The sequence below is a fragment of the Bombus affinis genome, chromosome 10 (assembly GCF_024516045.1).
Source record: "Bombus affinis isolate iyBomAffi1 chromosome 10, iyBomAffi1.2, whole genome shotgun sequence".
Lineage (NCBI taxonomy): Eukaryota > Metazoa > Arthropoda > Insecta > Hymenoptera > Apidae > Bombus > Bombus affinis.
The window spans coordinates 11128807-11155224 of NC_066353.1; the positions used below are offsets into that span (position 1 = coordinate 11128807).

Below are 26418 nucleotides of genomic sequence, written 5' to 3' on the forward strand. Positions count from 1 at the left end.
AAGTGTTGGCAGTCACTCTGTAGAAAAATAGATTCACATAAATTAAAACCCTTTATACCAGTGTTTCCCTACACTTTTTGAGTCGCGATACTTTTTTATGATAATGAAATAATCGCCCTCCTCCTACACAAGAAAGTATTTAATAAGATAAATAAAATAAATTTTCAGGTATATAATTTTAATTTATATTTATAATTAGTGCTAAGAATCTTTAAATAAATACATAATAAAAAGTAATAACCAAAGGCTTCCATATGAAAATTTTTTTAGTAAAACTTGCCAACTTAATATGTATTTAATTAATAGAGTAAAAATAATAAAAAAGATTTCCCAACCACGAAAGAATCGCAAATCCTAAAATTCTACAGATTAGCAAACCGTGTTTAATGCCATGTTATATGTTGCATATTTTCTAATCACGCAGGCAAAACTGGAAGCCACTGATCGTCACGGTCAAACACCCTTAAATCTGGCAGCGAGACACGGTTATACAGACGTAGTACGAGTTTTGCTGGCTTCAGGGGCCTGTGCGGATCACGCTGACTGCGACGGATGGACAGCCCTGAGAGCTGCTGCCTGGGGTGGACATACTCAGGTAATCGTTTAGAATAAAACAACAGAACTCGAGACATTGAATCATCTATCCTTAACAATGTCATCATCATCCTTGCATACAGTCGAGAATATAGTCGTTGTTGATACACGTTTAACAGACGAAATAACATTTGATTGCAACACGAGTTAACAGTCAAATAATACACAGTAACAGTCGATTAATATATCTGAATATCTTAATGAGGATTGCAAGTATTGAAGTATGATGATAAAAGGGGGAAGTCAGTGGAGGAATATAAACGGTGAAATAAAAATATAGGTAGTCGAAATGCTGCTGGAGCACGGGGCAATGGTGGATTGCGCCGATTGGGATCAACGAACCGCGCTCAGAGCAGCCGCATGGGGTGGCCACGAGGACATCGTTAAAGCGCTTCTGCAGCACGGCGCCGACGTCAACAGAACCGATGACGAGGGTAGAACCGCCTTAATTGCCGCTGCCTACATGGGTCACAGCGAGATCGTCGAACACCTACTAGACTTCGGCGCGGAGATCGATCACGCTGATAACGACGGAAGGACTGCCCTCAGCGTAGCTGCCCTATGTGTACCCTCCAATCATGGCTATGCAAAAGTTAGTTTCCGTTCCCCTCGTTTTCACGGCTGTCGAAAGATAAAGAAAGGCAATGATGTTATGGGACAAGCAAGAACGAGATACTTGCAAGATCGTTGCACAAAACACTGCTGGAACACGAATACTGTTTCTCTTCATACGTACTAACAACGAAATTTTAGTTTGTTTGATATCATTCCATTATCGTATCACACTATTGTTTTTTGTTTCTCTTTTTTTTTTTTTTTTTTTTAATATTGTGTAAGGTAGTTAAAGTTTAAGAAGATCGTAAGTGCGATCTGATTAATCGATTGATTTTATGCAGACACTAGCTGACATTAGAAATCCTTAATCATTTTAGTGCTGACGTCTTTAAGCTCGCTGCATTCGAATTTTTATGTCCAATCCCATCTCCAGCGAACTGAAAGGCTTTTAACGTGTTGTGATGATCTTTATACACTATATATATAGGGTGATAAAAAGAGATATCTAAAATTCCTATTAAGAGATCCTAGTAACGCTCAGCACTAAAATGCACAAGTAACAGTCAGTTGAAGCATGAAAACTTTAAATTTTGTATTAATGAAATTACGCGAAGTTATTTACTTGTGAGATCTCGGTATACGTATATAAACGAATATATGATCTTCTGTCACAGGTGGTTACGATCCTCTTGGAAAGAGGAGCTGCAGTCGATCACCAGGATAAGGATGGCATGACACCATTGTTAGTGGCCGCGTTCGAGGGACACAGAGACGTTTGCGAGTTGTTATTGGAATACGAGGCAGATGTGGATCATTGCGATGCTACGGGGCGCACACCTTTGTGGGCAGCTGCCAGCATGGGTCATGGATCAGTGGTCGCTCTTCTCTTATTCTGGGGATGTTACGTTGACAGCATTGATAACGAGGGCAGGACCGTTTTGAGCGTTGCTGCTGCCCAAGGCGGTACTGATGTAGTGAAACAATTATTGGACAGAGGTATAAAATACCTTCCCTTTCCTCCCGATTATTTTTATCTTAATTCAGTATTAAGTCCTCTGAATTATTTTTGGAGGTAACTTGCAACATGAATCTTCGATATTTTAGGCTTGGACGAGCAACACAGGGACAATTCAGGATGGACGCCATTGCATTATGCGGCATTCGAAGGGCATATCGATGTTTGCGAAGCATTACTGGAAGCTGGAGCCAAAATTGACGAAACTGACAACGATGGGAAAGGCGCTCTGATGCTAGCCGCGCAAGAAGGACACGCTGCGTTAGTTGAGAGACTCCTGGAACAACATAGAGCACCGATCGATCAACACGCTCACGATGGAAAGACGGCTCTAAGGTAATTTAGTAATAACGATACCTTGGCTAAATCCTCTATCTGTTTCGTTTTATAAAATATCTTCATGGTGTCAATTGCAGACTCGCAGCTTTGGAGGGACATTATGACACCGTCAGGGTACTATTGAGTCATAATGCAGATGTGAATGCGAAAGATGCTGATGGAAGAAGCACTCTTTATATCCTTGCTCTGGAGAACAGACTGGCGATGGCGCGATTCTTGCTGGAGCATGCGCGAGCTGACGTGGAAAGTAGAGACTCAGAAGTAAGTATAAATATTCTTGTATCTCTTTAGTTGCTTCGTATATGTTTGTAAATTTAATGTGATTTTCCAGGGTCGAACACCTCTGCATGTGAGTGCTTGGCAAGGACACGTCGAAATGGTAGCTTTGTTGCTAACAGAAGGCAGTGCGAGCGTAAACGCCTGTGACAATGAGAATAGAACTCCTTTACACTCTGCTGCCTGGCAGGGTCACGCAGCCATTGTCAGACTGCTTCTGGAACATGGAGCAACCCCTGATCATACTTGCAATCAAGGCGCAACAGCTCTGGGTACTGATAATGACCAAAGTTTGATCAGTAACATGACTTTTCTCTCACATAGTTGACTATCACCATTGTTGTATTTATATAAGAAAGTAATTAAACTGGTCAACATTCTTTAGGTATCGCCGCACAAGAGGGTCATGAGCACTGCGTACGAGCACTCTTAAATCACGGTGCTGATCCCAGTCATTCTGATCATTGTGGTCGAAACGCTATCAAGGTGGCTGCCAAAAGTGGTCATGACACCGTGGTCAGGCTACTCGAGGAACATTCGGCTAATCAACGAAGTCTGAGGCCTGGTATCAACGGAGGTTCGTCTATTTCTCATAATTCTCCAATGCGTAATTTGTCGTCATGTCCATAATTACGTATATTATTTATTACGTTATTACAATGCATATATAATGCAGGTGGAAGTAGTAGCGCTACTTCGGTGACATCAAACTCCACAGCTGAAACGAAACCATCGTCTGCAATCTTGAATCCTCTGTCGACGCAATACAGTCCAGCAGAGTCACCTGATTCGACGAAAAGAAGAAGCTGCGTGTCCTTAGGCAACAATTCCAGCAACAGCAAATCCAGCAGTAACTTGACTGGTAGCACAAAGAGCGATCAAGGGAAATTCAACCAGAACTCGATGGTGAATCAGGTAATAAAAGTAGGTAACAATTGTTGTTTCTAATGCTTTCCCGATTAACTCTCTTGTGTAACTTAAGGAGCCAGTTCGAGCTCTCCGATACCACTTCCAATCGGCTCTCATCCGTCACGTTCCATCATCTCTTTCTGGCTGCATGTTTTGTTTATTCTGTTTTCATGCACCCGTGTACAGATCGTTATTTATACAATGCCACTCTTCGTACGAAGATTTTGTTTAAATGCAATCTACTAACTCTCTCGAACAACCTGATGCACATTTAAAACGTACATTCGATTGATTTTTATGCAAACGTTAAAGGCCAACTCGATCTATACACGTTACGAATTTGATTCCTATGGGGAACCACGCGTTATCTGACTGCTATAATTTTAGACACCATTATCTTTCACGCAACAACTGCAACAATGCTCGAGGGGAGCGAAGAGTCGTCCGCTCAGCAAACTTTTGTCACCTCTGAAAAGCGAACCGCAGAGTCCTATCTACGCTTCGCCGCCTCATTCGCCGTTAAGCGACAGCCTGATACCCTACTCGCCGACGAATACGAGTCCACCTAGTGCCCAGACCGCCGTGAACGTGATACAGAGTCAGCTTGGAGTATCGTTGTTGACTGGAAACCAGAATATACCATACAAAGCGCAGATCGGAGGATACAATCACACGTCAGCCATTTACGAACCGATCAACATAAAGACAGAGATCATCGATAAAAACGATATTAGCAAACCGTTTGAATTAACAAACGAAATGTTAGGTTTAAGCGTAACGAAGGACAAGAAAAATGGTCTTGACGAGAAAAGAAACTCGGCCGACACTCATTTCACTAGGGACACTCATATGAGGATAATATTGGGAAACAGTGGCGCTGGTGTTGGCAGAAGCGTGAAACATACCTCTGACCATACACCTGCCAGGTAAGATTGCGTTTCAATAATATAATAAAAATGTTAAAGAAACTCCCTCCACATTGTGTCCTAAATATAAACCACTAATAATAGTTAATTGATTGTGAATTGTTTATAAAACATATTGGAGCGACTTTTCTAATAGACTATATTAGAAATTAAGCATGAAAGACACTTTCTGAGAGGACTGTTTTTTTTTATTACAGTGCAAGCAATGCAAAACCAAAGCGCAATGGCTTGGTTTCCAACCCAGCCATGAGATTAGTAGCAGGTGTTAGAAATGGAATTGAAAATGCAACTAATAGAAATAAGCCTATTACAACACGAGTTAATGGATTTCAGTGGAAGGCCGAGGCACGAAAGGAAACACCTTTGTAGGGACAGGTATTGACACAGTTTCACTTTTGAGGGTCATAAAAATGTCTATGATACAAATACAACGTATTTTGAATGATTGTAAAAAAACAATAAATCACCAAACACTTAAAGAAACGTTGGATTCGTATGAAATTGTACAAATGTTTACAGCATTGTATTTAATTGTATTTTTCTTTACAATGCACTGCATAATTCCATTATGCTTTACAAATATACATACTTACAATTTCCATTCAATCGTACACTTTAGTATTAGAATTTAAATATTTTCATCCCTTGAAGTTTTTGTTTAATTCAATTTTAATTTGAAAATTATTGAATGATAAATTTTTAAGTTTCCTTCTTCTCTTTTTTTTTCTTTTTTCTTTTTTTTTTTTTAATATTACAGTACTTGAATGACATACATACATATATATATAATATTATATATTATATATATTATATTATATAATATTATATATTATATATATTATATTATATATATTACATATATATATACAATTTATAAGAAAATAGAAGTAGCTGATCCTTATGCACTGTAATTACAGTGTTCAATTTTGGAAGTGGTATCAGTAGATTTTTGTATTCCTTTTCTACTAAATCGTAACTTATAAATATTTTGCATGATCAGAAATAACTATACATATATAACATTAGATTTTACGATAAGATTAGAAATTTAGCAAAACATGAAATTTAAAGAGTTTTAATGTTTTAATCTTTTCAGAATAATCATCTCACTAATCTACGTTTAAGTGTGTCGTGTCGAGTTTATTATTTACGTAATAATTAACAATAAAGCAAAAAAACAAAGACAAAGGATTAATCAAAATCTTAATTTTTTGTGATGTAGGTTGTGTTGTCAGAAACACCTCAGCAGGACACCGGAATCCGTTATTGCGGCTGGCGAATCGTAATCACCAAAAAGCGGAAGTCAATAAACAAATTCTTCTCTTTTTATTTGAGCAAAATCAAATTACCTCATATGAAAAAGTAAACGAAAAAGAATATGATTTATAAGAATTGCTGTTGAATAAAAAAGAAAGAAGATGAAAATTGCGTAATACAAAAAAAAACCAAATATTAAACAGTATAGAGAAATATGTAGATCTAGATATGTAAACTTTACAAAACATGACTTTGTATAAATGTAACGTTAATAAAATTCTTTACTGATCTCACTAATACTTCATATAAACGAAAGAAATAAAAAATGAATTAATTATTGAAATCTTTAAGGATTAATAGTCATGACTTTGATGGGCGAGGACGACATAATATGAGATTTTTTTTCTTCAGAAGACTGGGTGCAAATGAGATGCATAATGTGATGTGGATTATGCAGAATTGTAAAGATATGTATAAATTATATTGAGCAATTTAAGAAAAAATATACCATTATAATGCGAACTCAGTTACAAATACGTAAAATTATGGCCTGAAAATTAATAAAAACGTGTGTAAATACACATTCTTCATGTACTGTGCACGATCATATTTATTATATTGTAATAGATGCAAAATAAATAAAAAGTAAAATATCAATATTAGTCATTTATTTATTTATATGATAAGGCTATTTTTTCAACAAACTAATTTGAAACAGAATCATTTAAGGAGTATAGTTGTAAGATAAAAGTACAACTATCTCTTATATTGTATTATGATTGTAAAAGGGTCATAAATATATCTCTGTCATAAGATATCTTTCTCAAGGTAATGTTCCCTATTTTTAAGTAGTGCTTCATCCATATCCTCAACACTTTAGATAAAACAGTAGGTTTCATAAAAAGTTATTTTTTTCTGAAAATTCTATAACAAAGAAAAAATTTTCTTGTATCATTACATTAGATAAGAATCCTTATCTCGTATACATACAAAGTTCTCTCTGATTTTGCGTTATTAACATTTATGTAAAAAAAATAATTTAATGATTTTTAATACAAAATACAAGCTCCTCTATACTAAATCACAATAATTTAGTGACAAATATTAGTAAATTGATATATAATGAATATATTAAAAGAAGTACTGAGACAGAAGATAATATTATGGACAGTTATTGGTGTATGTGCTGGAATTTCATTAGGACTCATTCTTAAAACTTTTACTCTTCAACCATGGACCAAACGAAATGTAATGTATCTAAAGTTTCCTGGAGAACTATTCATGAGAATTGTAAATTGTTTAATATTGCCTCTTATAACATCCAGTATAGTGAGTGCTACTTGTAACTTGAAAAAATCAGGTAAGTATAAAGCAACTTACATTGTCATTATTGCTAAACAAGAATTTCTTATTACAAATCTTAAAATTCTAAAATGCGTAGGCCGCATTGGAACAATGGCATTATATTACTATACAACGACAACATCACTTGGAATAATATTAAGTGTTATACTAGTTCAAACAATAAGACCTGGTGATTTACTTAAAGATAAAAACATCATAACACAAAATACAACCAGATATTCAATAACAGCAGACACAATTTTAGATCTATTTCGGTAGTTCATGTATAATATTAATTTGTTTCTTGTTTTTATTCATTCAATCTATTTTCTTTATTTATATTACAGAAATTTTATCCCAGAAAACATAGTGAGTGCAACCTTATTCCAGGTAATAAAATTTTATAAGTTTCTATCTTTCATCTGCAGCTATTATTATGATCAATTTAATTAAAACAAATTACAACTTAATACAACAACTTATAAATTTGAACAACAACAAAAATAAATAAAACACTATTTCAGTATCAAACTGTATTACAAAAATCAAAGAATGAATCAGGTATGTTATAGCAACATAAGAAAGAGACAAATAGAGTTTATAAAAATTAAATTAAAATTTAATTTCTATCTTTTAGTACCAATTGATGAATGGAGAATAGATCATATGAATGTACCAGGAACAGATGTATTAGGATTAGTAGTTTTTAGTTTAGTCTTGGGATTAGCAATTGGAGATATAGGTGCAAAAGGAGAACCTTTAATAAACTTTTTTCTATCTTTATCAGATGCAATGATGAAGATCATGAGTTGGGCAATAATGTAAAATTACTAAATGCTAAATACGATAAAAAAGATGTCATTAACTTTTATTACATGCAAACATATCCATTTTATATAGGCTAGTACCAATAAGTGCACTATTTCTTATTTCTGCAAAAATTCTTGAAGTAGAAGACTTTAACAGTTTAATAAAAAGGCTTGGAATTTATATTTTAACTGTCTTTAGTGGTTTGCTTATACAAGGTTTAATATTACTTCCTCTAGTGTATTTTATATGTACCCGTCAATCTCCATACAACATCATAGTTAAACTTGGACCAGCTTTTGCTACAGCATTTGGTACATCATCAAGGTATTTAAGCTAAGACAATATATTGTTAATTTATTGCTTGTTAATAAAATTATTATATTATATACTTTATATTTATATTTCAGCACAGCTACAGTTCCAGTAACAATATCATGCTTGGAACGCATTGGAATACCTTCTAAAATATCTAAGTTTATTGTACCAATTGGAGCCACCATAAATATGGATGGTATAGCATTATATGAAAGCATTGGTGCAATTTTTATAATTCAATTGCATGGATTACAATTTTCATTGTTCAAGATCATAATAATCTGGTTTGTATAATAATAAATAACCTTCCTATATAAATTTATGAATTGATAAACAACTTTCATAAACATAATTAAAAATAATAATTAGACTATGAATTGTTATTTATTGAATTGTGTTTATAAAATTGTGAATTACATTTACAGAAAATCTAAAGGTGCAAACATGTAGAGAATGGATATAATATGTAAAAATATGTGAAATATTTGAAAGTGCTTATTATAATATTTAGGAAGTAAATGAATTCTCTACATAGGTTTAATTCTTTTAACTGTAATTATAAAAATATAAATTTGCATAAAAATCCGTAGTCTAATAATAATAATACAGTAATATTGGAAAATTTGCAGTATAACATGTACTTTGTCGTGTATTGGTGCTGCCGGCTTACCTAGTGGTGGTTATGTAATGTTAATAATGGTATTAAATTCCGTGGGTGTTCCAGTAGAAGATGTTTCATTAATTATCGCCATTGATTGGTTCGTGTAAGCATCCAACGATGTATTTATGAGATTTTAAACATTCATTAAAATATTAATAATCACAATTTATGTTTAGAGACCGTTTTAGAACCACTTTAAATATCATAGCAGATGCATTAGGGGCTGGCATAATAAATCATCATTATAAAAAAAGTAAACAAAATTCTATACCAGAGGAAATAGGATTATATACTTCCGCGTAATAGGTTGAAATTTTAAGTAAATCAAAAATTATTGAAATATTTGGAATGTAAAAAATAATATTAAACGTTATTAAAAATATACTCATTTATAAACAAAATAATGTTTGTATATTGTAAATGTAAACTTAAAAGATCCTATTATATTTTTCTTCAAGTTTTATAAAGATATTCGATATGTTTTCCCACGATTTAAATCAATTTTTTTAAATTTACATTACATATATAAATAATAAAATATTCATCGAAAGAAATTTAAATTTTACGAATTTAAGGGTTTTAAGAATTTCACTAGTCTAGTAATGTGTTAGTAATGTGTGTTGACAATGTTGGATAGTTATTTGCAATGATCTTCATGGTTTCAATTAAGAATATTTTACAACTATGTCTTTTTCACTTTTTTAATATACGATAAGAATTACTAGCTATAAAAATTACATTTTATCAACGTGAAGTATATTGAATTTAAATGTGCTCTTACTAACGAGTCGAGCCAAGATAAATAAATAAAACCACGTGATCAAAATCTAGAGAAAACAAGATGAAATCTACTATCAAATAGACAATTACTTTTTCAAACATTAACCTCATTAACCTTAAACTAAGTTGAATACATGTGTACTGTTATTTAAAGAATTATTTATCAGGTTTAGTAGCTCAATTTAAACATTTTCTATAATAATATAAAGCTATCATCTGAAAATTATAATTCAATAGTAATCAACTATTAACTAAAATCAGTTATACTTTTCCAAATTCGACTGATTGAACAAAGTATAGATATTTTTAAATGTATCAAAAATCCATTAAAACAAAAACGTTTTGAAGCACTGCAAACACAACTATGTACAATATACTCTATGTTAATAAACTAGCGAGCGTACCTAACCTACTTAACATACTACTGCAGCGATTCCCGTGACATTTTCTAGAAGTGAAAAGTCTATCTATGTGAACATTGCATGTATAGGGAGAGAGATTTCAGAATGGCGACTGTCTTTACTTAAGAGAGTACTTATTCCCGCCCAGAAATTGTGTAATTAACGTGTGTCTTTGGAAAGTTCCATGTGATTTTCGTTGCGTATTTACTGAAAATGATAATAGAGAATCCGGATCAATTCAAGGCGTGGCTCACTGCCGTCTTGGAGCCACTGTAAGTAGGCCAGCTTGTCCGAGCACAGTTTTAGGTGTATGTGTACGCATTTGATGTTGTAAATGGCCGTACATGTGCTATGCTTTACACCCTATGCAGAATTATATTTACATGTATTACTGTTGCCTGCTTCTGAATGATTGTTGATGGATCATTTCGACTAGCGATCCTCCGTCAAATTTATCGTGTTCTTAATAATAATCAATCGAGTAATGATATGCCCCATTCTCACGACTATATCGTATCTATTTTACAGCGAACGCATTTCGAATAATTGAACATAGTTTGCTCAATTATGTTGCATTTTAACCCGCAACACATGTTTTATATGTGTTTTATTCAAATATACCAATAAGAACACACCTTTTATTTGCTAATCCTCCCACATAAACAACTTAAGCAATTACTTATTCCATAACAATTTGTTGACAGTAATGCTTATTTAAAACATCGTTTACCCTATGGTAAGGGATCAATATTCGAAATACCTTTTTATTTTATATATGATTTTTATTATAAACTTCCTAGTAATTATATATTATTACATCTAAAATAAAAGATACTTTAGTTAAAGACATATTTCTAAATATGTTAAAATTTAAATCATACATATATATTAAATTAGATCTTTTATATTACTTAAAATAATTCTTTCATTGATATATAATTAGTTAATTGCAAACACGTAACTAACTTCATTTATTCATTTGTAATTTATTGATTTAATAAAGTTTAACCTTTTGTTTTGCATTTTATAACCTGTAAACAGGTTTCTATTGCAACATATTATAACTGACAAAATAAAATTTTACTGCATGGCTTATTACATTATTATGTTCCATAATTATTTATTATATATGCGATATAAGATTTTAAATATAAATTTAGTTGTTACATAATTTTTGTATAATTTAATATATATTAATTTATAATTTTTTATGTATCTATCATATAATAGACATAATTATTTTATAATTATTTATTCCAAAACATTAATATTAATATAATCTTACAGTTGTGATGCAGATCCTGCTGCATTAGCAAAATATGTATATGCTCTCGTTAAGAAGGACAAAACACTAGAAGAGTTGCGAGGTGGAATGGTTGAACAGCTTGATGTATTTTTGCAGCAGGGTATGTTCATATTTTAATATTCAAGCAGTATTGGAAAATTTATTTTGTATTATGATATCTTTTCTTTACAGAAACAAAGAATTTTGTGGAATTGTTATTTAAAACATTAGAGACTCAAGAATATGTACTTCCGCCTCCAAAAAATGATCCAGATGGTGGTGGGACACCACCAGGTGTAAATCCACCACCACCAGCATTAACTACAGATAAAGTAACTGAAAGTACAATTGCAATTACTTCTATGAATACAAATCCCCCTGCTCCACTTCAAATGAATGGATCTGCACCTATGGCAATAGGTAAACGTGAAACTAGAAAATCAGATTCTGATAAAGTTGACAAAGAGAAGGAAAAACGTTCTAGGAGTCGGTGAGTTTTTTTTTCAAGATGTTAAAAAATCTTACAAGTTTTGTGTAATACAATTTTTTGGAGTATAATCTATACATATTTCAGAAGCGGTCGGATGAGGTCCCGAACAAGGTCTCGTTCGCGCTCATGGGAGAGAGATAGACGTAGATCAAGAAGCAGGGAACACATTCGTCGTGATCGAGAACGCGACAGAAGTCGGCCATGGAGAAACGAATCGCCACCAAATACACGACGACATGACAGAAGGTCTATACAAAATTTATTTCAACTAATAAGATATTTGAATTCTTTTTTTTACAATACTTAATTTATTTTATAGACGGAGCAGAAGTCGTAGCACATCACCAATACGCCCAAGAATACGAGATGGTCCTGATAATCGTGATCATAGAGCACGATTTAGAAATCGATCTCCGACACCACTTCGCTCTAGATCCCGATCAAGATCATTAGATCGTAAAAAGATAGATCGCACTGAAAGGATGGAAGTAGATAGAACAGAAAGAATTGACGGGAGTCCTGGCGGAGGTACTCCAACACAGGATAGCAATCATGGTGATGTAGACATGAGGTTGTCGACTACTAGTCAATCAATTCAAAGCGTCGTTGCCGTCGCTTCTAGTGTTCCAAATAACCAGCCAGGTTTTCAAGCCAAGAGGAGGTGCAGGGATTTTGATGGTTTGTATTTATTATCAAGAGATTTCAAAAAAGAATGTAGGGAATTTTGTGTAATAAATAATTAATATTCACAGAAAAAGGTTACTGTATGAGAGGTGATCTGTGTCCCTATGATCATGGTACAGATCCTGTTGTATTAGAAGATGTAGCTCTAAGTCGTGTTCTGACCTTTGGCCCACATAGTGCTCAAGCACCAGGAACAGTACCTGTAACAGCAGTACCAGAACCACCCCCAGGACCTAATGGAAATGCTCCACCACAACACCTCCCTCTCGCAAGTTTACCTCCTCCACATTTAAGGAATCAACATCATTCTGATATGGGTAAGTATTTTTTATTCATATATAAAATGTTAATGCATAGTAGTAATAACGGTGTAATGTGAATCTTGATAGATGCTTTTGCGGAATACAATCCAGATGCACCAAGTATGGAGCCACGAATGCCATGGGGTAGACATCCTCAACCTGGGCCTGGAATTTATGGGAGGGGTCGACGGGAACTGATCAGTGTGCCAGTAATTCCACATACAAACTCATCTGAGATACCACATACTCAAACAAATCCGTTAAAACGTAAACAAGCATTCGATTTTAATCGTCTTGGACCAAAACAACGAGTGGTACATAATCCAGCTAATTGTTCTCTGGAATTAAAAAAAGTTCCACGTAGCCTGAACAACATAACCCAGTTGAATAATCATTTTTCAAAATTTGGTAAAATTGTAAATATCCAAGTTAATTTCGGCGGAGATCCTGAGGGAGCGTTGGTTACCTTCCAGCTACCAACTGAAGCAAAGGCTGCATACAGAAGTACGGAGGCTGTGTTGAATAATAGATTTATCAAAGTTTTTTGGCATAACAATGTTAACAACAATGCAGCTGGTGGTGCTATTGAGAACGTACCACCAGGTATGTACTATTCATATTTTTTTCCATACATTTACTTCTTCACCAATTATTTTTTTATAAAAAGATTCCATATTTAATACAATGCTCCATTTCATTTAGGATGCCGTCCTTCTGTCAAAGAACGATTAGGTGCTGCTGTAACTGCACCAGCAAAAACTGAAGAAAATGAATATATTCCCACTCGTCGTTCAACCGAAGAACAAGTCTCACAGACTTTGGTTCCAACATCGCCAAAAACCACCACTGTTCCTACGCGAGAAGACAAAGTTCTTGCAATAAAAAAGACACAAGAAATATTAGCCGCTAAGGAAACGTTAAAGAAAAAACAGGAAGAGAAACGTAAAGAAGCATTAAAATTAACTGCTGATTTGCGTAAAAGAAAACAAGAATTATTAGATAAGCATTTAATAGAAATTCGAGCTTTGATTGACAAAGCTGAAAAGAATCCAGAACAAAAAGATGCAATTATGGCAACAATCAAAACGATGCAACAATCTATTGATAATTTACGTAAAGACTTGGCTGCGAACGGCCAAATTGGTGGTAACAAAACGCAAATCAAATCTAGAGAACAAACCCAAAAAGAGATCTTAGACGCAGAATTAGATTTAATGACCGCGCAACAGGAAGGACAAGATGCTGGAGAATTGCAAAAGAGATTAAATGAATTGCGAGCACAAGCTGCTGCATTAGGTTTAAATGCAGGACCAACTGCTGGTCGAGGTACAAGATCTAGTAGAGTCATACGAGGTAGTCATGCATTATCATATAGGGGACGCGGCAGAGGAAGCTTTGCCCATGTTTCAGTAGATCATAGACCTACGAGTCTTCTAGTCTCTGGTTACGAAACCGAAGAAAAGGCTGAAGTTTTAGCACATTTTCAAGTAGGATTTTATTTCTATTTCTTTGTACATGTGTATGTTTCTACTTTTGTCTGATCATATAAATGAAAATCTGTATTATTCGTATTTCAGCAATTTGGAGAAATAGTGAATCAAATAGTAGATGACGCAACGCCTTCGATTGTAATCAATTTTAAATCAAGGAAAGAAGCTGAGATAGCTTTAGTAAAAGGACGCACATTTCAGGATAGATTATTGTCTATAACTTGGGTCTCTGGACATCATCTACATCGTGGCGGTGGTGGTACGAATGCAAATGCATCTGTACAACTTTCTTCGCGTTCTGAGCAAGCACCACCACCCACCGATGAAGATATTGACTTAGAAGTGAGTCATTAAAATTTCAGATTACGATGTAATTTCTAAAAACGCAATTACCTGTATTTTATTTTATTTTTATTAAAATCTCCTAGTTTTTTTCTAACATACGAATAAATAATAAAAATTGCGAAATATTTTGTTCATCTTTTACATGGTACAAACCTGTATTTGTTTAACAGGGTAACGCTGAGGCATTACTTCTCGAAGAAAACGAAGAAGAAGAAGACGAAGATGGTGAGTCGCGAAGCTGGCGGCGATAGCAGCGTCAGCGTTATTCGTGACAAAAACTTCATACCAACTACAATGACTGTGTGATGATCTGGGCGAATCAATATATGCTCAGCACTTGCGCCATTGCTGCACTGTCGTTTAATGCGACAAATGCCATGATTTACATGAAAAAATCAGGTTATGACCTCATACACGTTATTATGAGTGTTACACTATTTGTTAATATTATTAAATATATACACATGCGCATTATAACGGTATTATAAAAACATGTGCCGTGTCAAATTGCGCATCGTGAAATAGAAAACAGATATACAAGTTTCCAAAAACAAAAAAATTAACCAAATTTATCCCATTATTTGTAGAATAAAATCGCTATGTTTTGTATGGGAAACATCTTATTCTGAATTCAAAGTCCTTTTTCTTTGTGTGTAGAATTGTGAAATGTCTCTTGTTATTTCTTTCGAAATAATCTATAATAAATAAGTAACCAGACTTTTAGATGTAGGTAGATACTTATAATTTTCAGAAATTTTACAATCGAAAGTGAGGAAACTATATTTATAACTTGTAAGATACAAATACAATTTATTATATAATTACTACATAAGATTTAGCGTACAACGCTTTTAAGTAGTGTAATTGGTTTTTCTTTTTTACTTTCACTTAATGTACTATTTAAAATTGTTCCTGTAATGATGTACAGTGTAATGTATAATTGTCATGATTTCCTTTTATCAAATGTCAATGAAGCTAAGTTGATTAGAACTGAAAAAAAAACTTATTCATGCATAATTTTACACTAGTTGTTTCAATATATACTGATAAAATAATATATAATTGTTATATACAAATTTTTAAAATTAGTTTCCAAGGTAAGTATTAAATTTCGCAATAAATAAAGTTCATATACACCCTGCGTGAAATTTAAAGAAAAAAAATCACAGACTATGTTTTAAAGCATTTGGCATTTCGTTATACATATAAATAAACTTATTTGATACATTTTGAAAACAATTTTGAGTAAAATCCTACCCAATATTTTGTTAAACGTTTTTTTCAAACACTTTTTCAAATTACATTATGTAAATAATTTTCATACGATTTTTATATATTAAAATTTAAGATCTTAATCTACTTAAGCCTTTTTTATTTCTTAACTCCATGTTTAAATACTACTTATTAAGGCATCCTTTTCTATAATGAACGTGATCATTAAATAAACGGATTAATTACATTTTTAAATATTCTAGTAATACGTACAGAAATACCTTACAATATTTTACTACTATAAAATGTAATATAGTATGTATTCTCAATGTTTCGCTATTATGTAAGTACATTAACAAACATAAGAGAAGAAAGGAAAGAATGTTCTTATTAAAAAGCTTATATACTAGGAAGTACACAAAAAATACATATAATCAAAGGAAACTTACATAAACAACAAATAGTATATACATGCAATTTCACATGGAATGCAAAGTATACAAATAAAATTATTCAAATTAATCACATAACGTATTTTACATTATGGAGACAACCAACTAGCTAATAAACTACCTAACAGCAATTGTGCAACTGGTAGTACAGACAATGGTAAATTCACTGCAGGACCATGGGCTGAACCATGGTAAGCACCACGTAAAACCCAGCTTCCAAGACCAACTGATTTGTGAGTACTTGTAAAAAGTGCAGCTAACAATATATTCCGAGGTAACCACCGAGAGCACAATATCCAACACAAGCAGCTAACAAATAGTTGTCCCACGCAAGCTTGAACATAAAAGGATACTAATAACACAATGAAGTAACAAAAAGCATACAATATCTTGTATTTAAGTCAAATTAATAGTACTTTAACTGATGAAGATGGTGTGCATACATGCACTAACATTATTACAACAATTATTGCCGTTAAATGTTCATCTGGTTACATAGATGTATATTTTAATAGAAACTTACCAAGTAATACGCATAATAACACATCAGTAGCTTGCAAAGATGATGCGTCTACCAACACAGCATCACAAAACCAATGATATGCTGTAGCTAATAATAATCCTTGAGAAAACCAAGGTGATTTAATTTTGAAACAAACATCATATTTTAAGATCACAATTTGAATTGCAATACCAATAATTAATGGTACAATTGTACTATAAATGGTTTCCTTTACATTCACACCAACTAAGGGAGGTGTAGATGCCCCTAACTAAAAGTATTAAAATTCTTATAAAATGAAAAACATATACTAATTTACGTTTTAATAATGAATAAATACCACAAAGTATAATAATATAGGAGATATAAATAATCCTCCAAAATGAGATACTAAAGTAATCACAATGCTTGTTGACAAATCTGCTTGTGCCAATCGACACAAAACAAAACTTGTATTAAATGGAGGTGGCATACAGTAAAGTACCTAAAAACCAAAAAAATTAAAATAGATTACTATAAAGTATCTGTATTAGACTAGAGTATTTATACAATTATTGAAAATATTTTGAGTTTCATTTATTTACTTCCATTCCTTTCAATAACCACACATTGACATTGGCATAAGTCAATAAACATACTCCAACTCTCATCAGGAAGGGCATTAAAATATATATGAAAGTCATTGTAAATATTAAGAGAGTACCATTGCTTAATGTTAAATAAAGTGTTTTTGGATCACATAATAGGCCTGCTTCTAAGTATGTTAAAGGAACAGCAAAATATCGAATAATAATATTTCCATTCAGAACACCTGAATTACAAACATACAACATAAGAATAGTAAGACACAAAATACATAATTTACAAATTTAATTGTTTGAGAATTAATACCATTTGTTTTACCAAAATGTGGCTTAAGTGAGGCTAGCATCATACATAAAAGCATTGATAGAAAATATCCATATCTATATAAAAGTTCATTCTGCTTTTTTTTTGGTTGAACATCCTGTACATAATCTTTTCGCATTTTCACTTAATTTTATATGTGCCTGTAATAATTTAAATAGTTTAATATGAATTTATTTCAAAAAGCTTGTTTACCATAGTAATAATGGAAGAAAATGCAATGTGATTTATACAATAAAAGTGTCGATAACAATAAAGGGGATTCAAACCATTTTTGTAAAAATTAGAGTACATCTGCCTACGAGCAAGTTCAGCCAGTGCAGCATATTTTTTCTGGATCTTCTTTGAGAAAATTTCATGCACTTTCTCTCTTAAAAGATTTTGTGCGTGCATATTTGTACAAAATACTATATGTACTATAGTCCTATTTAAACATGCTTGAAATATTATAATTAAATAAAGCAAGCCTTATTTGCTATAATACTATATCAGATCTATTTGATATAATATTTATACATTCACTTCTTATAAATTATTCTGTGGTATATTTTACCACTAAAAATCTCTATAAAGTACGTATTTTAATTACTACGGTATAAAATTAGGCAAATATAAATTAAAGTATAAATGCATCTAAATTGAAGCAATATGTAAATTTATAATTAATTTTTTATACTATGCACAAAACTTGTCATTCATCTTTTAACATTTTTTGTGATTTTTATACTGCACGAAATAATAATATTTTGTGCTAATTAAACTCGTATCAAAATATAATTATGTATTTACACGTTATCGTGTAGGTAGTTGTTTAAACTCAAAAATTGTACATTGTACAAAAAGAACAAAAAATTATTACATGACCATAACAAATAAATTCGAAGTTTCGATTCGTTAGAACTCGTTAAAATTTTTCTAAAATACTTCAAAAACATCAATAACGGACAGCTTTATGTAACGTTTAGTTAATTAAAATATTTATTATCTCTAATGGTCAACTCTTCAAGTAACAACAGTAACAAGTAATACAATGCTCCTTACTGCATCGTATCAAAATACCAACGTCTATAGCATCAAAATGTATCGAGAAAACCTGTTTTCGTTTCCTTACGCATGCGTAATTAAAAACAAACATTTCCAACTTTATCATCATCTTTATCAAAATTCAGTTCTTATTAAAAATGTCATAAAGTATCAAAAATTTACGCTGCTTGCAATATTAACGAAGTTGTATTGACAAAACGCTTGTTTATAAGCATAATTCGAATATGATAAAAAAGTATGTGTTGTTATTCAAATTGTTACAATAATACAAAATGTTAGTATGAAAGTCTTTATTTTTTGTAATAAATTAAAAGCAGAAAAACGCAATAATTAGTAATTTACATTTATAAAATTATTATACTTGGAATGAATATAACGATGAATAAACAAACGATATTAATTATTCATTCATTAATTATTTATTATAATAATAATAATAATAATACAATAATATTAATAATAATAATAAGATTAATGAAACAACAGTTCACAATTAACGTGCTGCCATGAGTTGGGGTCCACCCTTCTTGGCACACAGTTTGAAGCTTACATAGCTCCTTTATTGATTATTCACATTTTTTCTTACAAAACTTCATAACTTTTATACATAGCGCGGTGTATGACTACATACATAACATTGGTTTGTAAACGAGGTTACACACTCATGGGAATTAATATTTAATTGCATTACTTTTCAACATTTTGATAATATAACAGAAAATTTTTTAATAAACCTTATTTTTAAGAACCGAATTTATACTGCGAATAAAAGACACAAGTAGTTTGTAACACAAACTACAAAAAAAAGAACCTCATGATATTAAAAACTGCAATCCAGATTGTTTTGTAAACAGTAATGTAAACCATTACAACACATGCTATATATATATATATCCTCTTTCTTTTTTCATATAAATATTGAAATGCTTCAGTAATGCAGATATAAAAAAGATCACATATTAGCATGCTCAGTAACACGAGAATATTAAGTCAAGGTACAAAAGCTTTGATTTGTTTATTAGCTAGTAGCCAAATAATTGTACATAAAACATCTATTCGATGCTAGTTTGAGGAACAAAATAATTCATTGAATGCATTTGTCTGGTACAAGGCTTTGAATTCACTATACCGTAATAAACCATTAGTTTTTGTCATTCCTGATCAAGAAACACAGTATATTACAAAACAAAAAGTGAAGTAAAAAAATGCATTGGTCAGTCTGTCCAACATAGAAAAATTTGTAGTACTTTTAAATTGAATACATATTCGATAATGAAACAAATACATTTTTTTGTGAATTTTTGTATTAGTAAGTAGAATAAGAAATATCTAATTGGTAGTACCACTTACACTAAAAATGCAAATTATTTTACATCGATATTTATCCAATATATGTATATATATTAAAAACACAAGGGAAATTTGTATAATACGAATTTCAGAGCATGCCAAAGATAATATTACTATAAAAAGGTATCATAAAAATAATTTAAACTTAAAACATTTTTACGTTCAAAGATTCACTCTTTAATTATTTGTGATTTTAAGAGTTATTCCCTTATATAAAGAATACACAGAGTAAAATTGTAAGTATTAGGGCTAGGAATTATGCTTAGATGAAGTACTATGTCAGTCATTAGTTTCTATTTGGTTAGTTTTCTATACAAGCAATATATAATATCGATTTATTCATTATTAATTTAAAAAACATGTATATATATACTCCTAAAAAATATTGAGTCTATGTCGTGCAAAAATATAAAAATTATTCAATACAATATATTTAAGGTAACAGTCTTTCATCTGAGTATGAAAATTACAAAAAAAAGTAATTATTTGAATACCCTTACAAGAATCTGATAATAATAAACGATGGATAATACAGAGATTAATTAATAATTACACACTAAACAATACACAACGCCGAACCATTATTATATGTAAATATCTATATATAAAAATATATTTATAATGGACAATTTCTCATAGTCTACTATTAGTACTTCCAGTAATTTAATACATTAAATCTCAAACAAAAACGGGAAAAATGGAAGTATAACACAATGATATGTCAAAATCTTAATTAGTAACTGATGTTAAAAATATTTTTATTCGATTTCCGTCAATACTACTCTTTTTTATAATACTGCTTGAATAAAGTAAAAAAGCAGTAATGTTATAAAATATATGTATATTGTAATTGTACAAAGTAGGTAATTAAAAACTTATTAACAGGAACATTAGAGGCATACAAGGAAGTATTTAATAAAATTATTTTCATACTTTATAAAGAAAAAAATTTTGTTACATTTCCTATACTTTTATGATAAATAGACTAATGATGAACAATACCAATAATTATTAGAATTTTCAAACCTTATGGATCTAATATTTATCTTATATAAGAAAAAGAAAAAAAACCAAACAATATACATGAGTAAACGATATTAGATTACTGTATTATCCATCTAAAAATTTAATTAATGATGAAATGTAAAATACGGATAATTAAGAAGTTACCTGTTTATAATTATCATGCATAAAATTCACACTTTATCTTATCTGTATAATGCCTTCATCGCTGCAAGAGTATACCCGTGGCTATTGTACAATTTCACTCTGTATACTTATCGTATTCTCTTCCTATCAAATATTGATCATAGTTTTTCTTATAAACTAGAGTTAATTCATATCACAATGTCAAGGCACTTAGAAAATTTATTTTTGTTTTCCTTAAGCACCTATACCCCTCTCCTTTAGTCCGGCACAAACATAACACAGAACATTTAAAAGTTTGTAGTGCTATTGCTTCTGTTGACTTTTTTACCCACTACTCGAGATGAAGTTCTAGTTGGTGTAGGTCTTAATTCATAGCCTCCTGCATTCATTGTATTATTATTAATTGCTGCTACGTTTGGGGCAATAGTTTTTAGACATTTAGCAGCTTCTTGCAGCTGTTTTGATAGAATTTCATTTTTTAATTTTTCTGCATTCAATTCCCGCCGAAGTTGTGCTTTTGTTTTATTTCCAAATGGACACAATACTCTATGTTGTATAAGACATATTGCTGATGGTCTCATTTCAGGGTTTGGATGAATCATCAACTATAAACAGAAAAAATTTTAATTAAATTTCATATTCTAATTTAAATTAAAAAAAAAAAGAATTTGGTAATGATATTACTTTAAGTAATTCGTTAAGATCACGACTGTAATGTGGTAATTCCTTTAAATTTCCATTTCTAATATCATGCCATTCTGGTCCATTTTTAGGTAATGGACCTCCACCCCCTGCTTCATAAACAGTTAACCCCAAAGCGAAAATATCGGCTTTTGGTAAATGACTGAAATCTTCCCGCAAAATCTCCGTTGGAAGATATCTACAATCCCCTTCTTCAACTTGAGGATTATTAACGGATGTAACGTGACCCAAATCTCCTATTTTGTAAGTAATTTCTTCTTCTACAGTTTCCTCTTCGTCGAAACCATCGTCAGCTGAATCATAATTAACTGCGAGTAACCTCTTCTCTTTGGAAATAAAGATATTTCCAGGTTTAATATCCATATGTACTAATTGCATGCTGTGAATGTATCTTAAACCTTCAGCAACATGTAACAATAATTGTCGCATTTCCGCTTCAGTAAAATGCTTCTTTTCTTTTTCTAAGTTGATAATCCCATCTGCTAGACTACCACCATTACAATATTCATTTTGAATTATCATGTGATTATCTTCTGCCCATGCAGAATAATATCTTACAACGTGTTGATGTTTACCGAGCACAGCATGCGCATATACTTCGTTTAAGGCATTCTTTTCATTAATACTTCCAGCCACAGGTTTAATACTTTTCTTAATGGCATAAATGCATCCGTCTAATCGGTTAATGCATTTGTAAACGGAACCAAATTCACCTGTCCCAATTAAGCCAAGTTCATGGAACTCTTGATGATATCGTGGAATATTAGAATCTTGCAATGCTACACGTTTTGTAGCTTGTTCTATTTCGTTATCGGAATCTTCGGAATCGCCGAGATCAAATTTTGGAATTTGGATATCTGGAGAACTGATGTTAAAAAAACAAAACCATTTTTACTTTAAAATTGACAGTATTATTGAATTTTTTATATTGATTTTTATATTTATACTTACCCAATCAAACTACGCTTAGATCTAGTGCGTTTCCTTGCAGTTAACAGCATTCCATTTGGTGTAAAAGGATTCACATTAGCAGCAGGTTTGTCAGATTTATTTTGGTAATTACATGGTCTAGGTTTATCTAATGAAAATAGTCTGGTACATTTAGTGGGAAATGGAGTATGCATCGCACTCTTTTCCATTAGCGTTTTTGGAGTAGCGGGAGAATCAAAAAGCCGTAATGCTCTAACACGTTTGTAAGGTGGACTACATGCCATTGATATTTTTTGAGAACACATATTTTCGCGAGGAGGAATCCTAATTCTTGATGTACCTGTGAATTATATTTATTGAAACATACAATTTTCCAGGGTCTAGTCTCTCTATGCATACGCACGCTAAACTCAAGAACTTTTGTCAAATCTTATATTTACTGCTTTATTGGTAGTTACTTTTTTTCATATTTTTCTTATTGTTTATTTTTTTCATATTTTTCTTATTGTTTATTTTTTTTATATTTTTCATTTTCTTTTTTATTTTTCTCTCTTTTAATTTTGTAATGTTAATCATATTTTTTTGTATATAATTTGTCATTTTTGATACCAATTTTTAACAAATATAAGCTTAGTGTTTCAAACAAAGACTTAATATAAAATCAATAAAATGTGTTGACAATAAGTTACAGCATAATATACATATGTAGGTACAATTATGTTTTTACATGAAAATAAAACAAACATATATACATTTTTTTTTTTTTACTTGTTTCCTATAATGAAATATGTATATTATTATATATATATTATATATATTTTTTAATATTTATTAACAATAAAAAAAAGGATGTGCAAAAAGTCACATATAAATATTACTTATTAATCACCGTTTAAAAATAAAATGCATAGAATTATACATACAGATACATATATCACAAATATTTGTATATATGTACATGCATAATGAAACGATTTAAGGTAATAACAGTGCACAATACTATTGTATCTACTGATTACTTCTCGACCTCTGTATATTTTCAATTATAAACAACCTAGCATGATGCAAAACAATTGCCCAACAAAAATATCAATTTTCTCACACCATGCATGAAAATATCGCTGTAACATTAAAAGGTTATACATAACTTTTTCACAAATAAATAATTAAAAATGAAAGGAAGCTCTAGAAAAACATGCTCAATATATGTAAAATTAAAAACAAAGTACACTATATAATATATTAATGATTACACATATACTATTGATATATCATATGAAACAAACAAAAATGTAATTTCATCTCAACTATATTTTAAATGATGCAGACAATCATAAAAATTACAATAATAAAACAAAAAAAACCAAGAAAGAATTACTTAGAGTACACAATTAAAATTTGAAAAAAAAAAAAACAACACCATAAGACACAAGATACTTGAGTTTTGGCAATAAGATGCTTTAAAAAACAAAATTATGACTTTTAAAATTGTTTACAATAGAAATATATACAACAATAAATGAAATACCTTTAAATGTGTTGCAGTCAGGATACCAAACAAAAACATCTCGTAAAAGTACGAAAACATTGGAAACTGCACTAACCTGTCACGTTATTATTCATATTTTTATTATTATTGTGTTTTCGGATAACATAAATTTGGCAAGTAAGAAGAACGAAAGAAAACGTCGTGATAGAGTTGTTTGTTATAGCCGAGTGCGTCGCTGGCGAGCGCAGTAATGCGCATGTGCAGAAATAAGCTGAGTGACGCCGTTGCCTCGTGACGAAAGTGTAAGCTTATTACACGTTCTTAACAGTTGTATTAATTTTATTTAAATAAATATTACAATATCTATACTTCCTTCAAGTAGATTTATTTTATTCGATACTGTACCGTGACTTATCTTGGCATGAGAGATCGTTAGTGGAAAATAGAATGTAGAATTTCATTCTAGTTATTTATGTCTGAAGTTATCTTTTTATCTTTCTAGATTTTCATACTGATTTTCGTGAATATAAACCAAAGTTTTGAATTATCTTTCTAAAACGAGTATCGTTACGTTATTTCAATGTTTGTTTTGTTCCTGTATTTATTTATTATTATTATTCATTATTATTCACACCAATTTTCATTTCAATAACATTTCTATTTAATTAACTCTGAGTTGTAGATGTATCACTTTCAAAGGACATCTTTTAGTCCAAATGAATTTGGTTTAATAATTTGTCATTCGCTTTCTTAAAACAAATAAGATTTAATACGAAACTGTTGAAAAATGTTTGATTCATATTATTAATTCCTTTTCTCTACATAAAATTCTATTATTGATTCCTCAAAATTAATGAAAGAATAACCGACATCTAACAGCATAGAAATAGAGAGATAACATAATGTTGTAATCCTCCCACACTCATCACTAGAGGAATACACACCGAAAACACAATTTTTAAAAGCACTTGCTTAAAAGTCTTTCCATACAAGCATATTTAAGACACGAATCTGTTGGGTAACCTTACTGAGCATCTCCGATTCGGAAATCAAGCAAATCAATTAGAACGGGCTGATTACTTACTTTCACTGTCACAACAGCCCATCGTATTTCTGAACAATTTTTTCGGTTGAAGCGGAGGTGAACATCCAAGATCCTCCGCGGAAGAGTCCAATATATCATCGACATCACAGCCGGAGCTGTTTGTATGACAGCTAATATTTAGTTCCTCATTTTGAATGTCGCATGCGTCGAAATGCAACTTTTGTGCAACTTCCATGTCTTTCAAATTGTCACCATAAGTTTCCTCGTATGCAACCAGTCCCGTGTACACTATTAGTATTAAACTGAAATAAGGTACTAATTTGTGAACCTTATCAATTACGCTTTCCAAAAATGTTCATTCAAACAGTCGTACGTACCACGCTACGTTCGTTATGGCGGGTGGCCCGATGTTACTTGGGAAATTAAAGCCGACCAATCAAAAGCCTCCTTGAGAACGGGTGTACTGGATTCGATATAATGCGTCCTCTTATTGGTTCTCGTTGCTCACAATGCTAATACATGGCAGCGTCATCTGCACATAGTTTCAGAGGGTGAAATCATTCTCGATGAAAATTCTAAAAACTTTTGTCACACTTTATTCCGCGAGTTTTCGACGAAACCGAACGATGCTTAAAATAGCCGATGATCACTCGTCAAATAAAAGAACAAAAACAAACTTTTACCTTTGCACCGATGATCTCATTCGACGTCTAAAAACTTACGTTTCTGTAACAAATGAAACCACATGCCACAATCTTATGAATTAAATTATGTATACATATGATTACGACGTGTAAATTAGAAATTCGAAAACATGTACTGAATAAAATCGAATTGAATAAGAATTTCGGATTTATGA

The 26418-nt window shown here is 31.5% G+C and overlaps 5 protein-coding genes and 1 long non-coding RNA gene across 19 annotated transcripts in view; 3 read left to right on the forward strand and 3 right to left on the reverse strand.

Annotated features, from left to right (window-relative positions):
• Positions 1-6528, forward strand: part of LOC126921230 (ankyrin repeat domain-containing protein 50-like) — a 222538-nt gene extending 216010 nt beyond the window's left edge. For 3 of the 7 annotated variants that reach the window (XM_050732592.1, XM_050732595.1, XM_050732594.1), the window contains 11 exons: positions 425-595; positions 875-1186; positions 1824-2145; positions 2254-2500; positions 2581-2764; positions 2835-3051; positions 3165-3356; positions 3456-3703; positions 4076-4614; positions 4812-4989; positions 5837-6064. In XM_050732592.1, the coding sequence (XP_050588549.1) occupies positions 425-595; positions 875-1186; positions 1824-2145; positions 2254-2500; positions 2581-2764; positions 2835-3051; positions 3165-3356; positions 3456-3703; positions 4076-4614; positions 4812-4983 (2604 nt within the window). In that variant the 3' untranslated portion in view covers positions 4984-4989; positions 5837-6064. Of the gene's footprint in view, positions 1-424; positions 596-874; positions 1187-1823; positions 2146-2253; positions 2501-2580; positions 2765-2834; positions 3052-3164; positions 3357-3455; positions 3704-4075; positions 4615-4811; positions 4990-5836 lie in introns of all 7 variants that reach the window. The other 4 variants (XM_050732596.1, XM_050732597.1, XM_050732598.1 and 1 more) reach the window with 4 other exon arrangements.
• A 252-nt stretch (positions 6529-6780) lies between these two features.
• LOC126921248 (excitatory amino acid transporter 3-like) lies at positions 6781-9405 on the forward strand. 4 transcript variants are annotated; one of them, XM_050732664.1, is made up of 10 exons: positions 6988-7119; positions 7197-7231; positions 7313-7490; positions 7563-7605; positions 7740-7776; positions 7853-8036; positions 8116-8349; positions 8433-8624; positions 8970-9104; positions 9178-9405. In XM_050732664.1, the coding sequence occupies exons 3-10, from the start codon at positions 7327-7329 to the stop codon at positions 9302-9304; spliced, it is 1116 nt and encodes a 371-aa protein (XP_050588621.1). In that variant the 5' UTR covers positions 6988-7119; positions 7197-7231; positions 7313-7326; the 3' UTR covers positions 9305-9405. The 4 variants fall into 4 exon arrangements, 3 of the variants coding, with proteins under 3 accessions (XP_050588620.1, XP_050588619.1, XP_050588621.1); XR_007712266.1 differs by lacking the exon at positions 9178-9405 and adding an exon at positions 8766-8892 and having other exon boundaries at positions 6781-7231; positions 8970-9166; XM_050732663.1 differs by having other exon boundaries at positions 6783-7231; positions 8970-9098.
• Positions 8058-9140, reverse strand: LOC126921267 (uncharacterized). The gene is made up of 2 exons (XR_007712268.1): positions 9011-9140; positions 8058-8649 (listed from the first exon to the last, which is right to left on the reverse strand). It is a non-coding gene; the product is annotated as an uncharacterized LOC126921267 (long non-coding RNA).
• Positions 9406-10212: 807 nt separating the features above from the next.
• Positions 10213-15394, forward strand: LOC126921234 (RNA-binding protein 26). 2 transcript variants are annotated; one of them, XM_050732609.1, is made up of 10 exons: positions 10213-10454; positions 11470-11588; positions 11660-11957; positions 12045-12203; positions 12277-12635; positions 12710-12958; positions 13031-13546; positions 13646-14430; positions 14521-14775; positions 14949-15394. In XM_050732609.1, exons 1-10 carry the CDS (start codon positions 10396-10398, stop codon positions 15027-15029), a joined length of 2880 nt encoding a protein of 959 aa, XP_050588566.1. In that variant the 5' UTR covers positions 10213-10395; the 3' UTR covers positions 15030-15394. The 2 variants fall into 2 exon arrangements, with proteins under 2 accessions (XP_050588566.1, XP_050588565.1); XM_050732608.1 differs by having other exon boundaries at positions 10216-10454; positions 12042-12203.
• A 735-nt stretch (positions 15395-16129) lies between these two features.
• LOC126921255 (sodium/bile acid cotransporter 7-like) lies at positions 16130-19138 on the reverse strand. Of its 3 annotated transcripts, none has more exons than XM_050732710.1 (6): positions 18892-19138; positions 17836-17993; positions 17529-17755; positions 17285-17428; positions 16966-17215; positions 16130-16776 (listed from the first exon to the last, which is right to left on the reverse strand). In XM_050732710.1, exons 2-6 carry the CDS (start codon positions 17969-17971, stop codon positions 16532-16534), a joined length of 1002 nt encoding a protein of 333 aa, XP_050588667.1. In that variant the 5' UTR covers positions 17972-17993; positions 18892-19138; the 3' UTR covers positions 16130-16531. The 3 variants fall into 3 exon arrangements, with proteins under 3 accessions (XP_050588667.1, XP_050588664.1, XP_050588666.1); XM_050732707.1 differs by having other exon boundaries at positions 18640-19136; XM_050732709.1 differs by lacking the exon at positions 18892-19138 and adding an exon at positions 18120-18624.
• Positions 19139-19294: 156 nt separating this feature from the next.
• On the reverse strand, positions 19295-26302 carry LOC126921244 (wee1-like protein kinase). 2 transcript variants are annotated; one of them, XM_050732650.1, is made up of 6 exons: positions 26243-26302; positions 25937-26091; positions 25599-25861; positions 23047-23365; positions 22078-22960; positions 19295-21998 (listed from the first exon to the last, which is right to left on the reverse strand). In XM_050732650.1, exons 3-6 carry the CDS (start codon positions 25792-25794, stop codon positions 21681-21683), a joined length of 1716 nt encoding a protein of 571 aa, XP_050588607.1. In that variant the 5' UTR covers positions 25795-25861; positions 25937-26091; positions 26243-26302; the 3' UTR covers positions 19295-21680. The 2 variants fall into 2 exon arrangements, with proteins under 2 accessions (XP_050588607.1, XP_050588608.1); XM_050732651.1 differs by lacking the exons at positions 25599-25861; positions 25937-26091; positions 26243-26302 and adding an exon at positions 24630-25591.
• Positions 26303-26418: the final 116 nt, after the last annotated feature.

What these genes read in the sequence shown, in the direction of transcription:
- LOC126921248 (XM_050732662.1), top strand. Translation starts at nt 6,994, where the DNA reads ATGAATATATTAAAAGAAGTACTGAGACAGAAGATAATATTATGGACA. An exon ending in ATCATGAGTTGGGCAATAAT is followed by an intron (nt 8,037 to 8,115) that starts GTAAAATTACTA and finishes CATTTTATATAG; the next exon opens with GCTAGTACCAATAAGTGCAC. An exon ending in ATCGCCATTGATTGGTTCGT is followed by an intron (nt 9,105 to 9,177) that starts GTAAGCATCCAA and finishes ATTTATGTTTAG; the next exon opens with AGACCGTTTTAGAACCACTT.
- LOC126921234 (XM_050732608.1), top strand. Translation starts at nt 10,396, where the DNA reads ATGATAATAGAGAATCCGGATCAATTCAAGGCGTGGCTCACTGCCGTC. An exon ending in ACACGACGACATGACAGAAG is followed by an intron (nt 12,204 to 12,276) that starts GTCTATACAAAA and finishes TTTATTTTATAG; the next exon opens with ACGGAGCAGAAGTCGTAGCA. An exon ending in GAGGTGCAGGGATTTTGATG is followed by an intron (nt 12,636 to 12,709) that starts GTTTGTATTTAT and finishes TAATATTCACAG; the next exon opens with AAAAAGGTTACTGTATGAGA.
- LOC126921255 (XM_050732710.1), bottom strand. Translation starts at nt 17,971, where the DNA reads ATGCGAAAAGATTATGTACAGGATGTTCAACCAAAAAAAAAGCAGAAT. An exon ending in ACATTTTGGTAAAACAAATG is followed by an intron (nt 17,756 to 17,835) that starts GTATTAATTCTC and finishes TTTGTAATTCAG; the next exon opens with GTGTTCTGAATGGAAATATT. An exon ending in GGTTATTGAAAGGAATGGAA is followed by an intron (nt 17,429 to 17,528) that starts GTAAATAAATGA and finishes TTTGGTTTTTAG; the next exon opens with GTACTTTACTGTATGCCACC.
- LOC126921244 (XM_050732650.1), bottom strand. Translation starts at nt 25,794, where the DNA reads ATGGAAGTTGCACAAAAGTTGCATTTCGACGCATGCGACATTCAAAAT. An exon ending in TCTAAGCGTAGTTTGATTGG is followed by an intron (nt 22,961 to 23,046) that starts GTAAGTATAAAT and finishes TTTTAACATCAG; the next exon opens with TTCTCCAGATATCCAAATTC. An exon ending in ATCTTAACGAATTACTTAAA is followed by an intron (nt 21,999 to 22,077) that starts GTAATATCATTA and finishes TTCTGTTTATAG; the next exon opens with TTGATGATTCATCCAAACCC.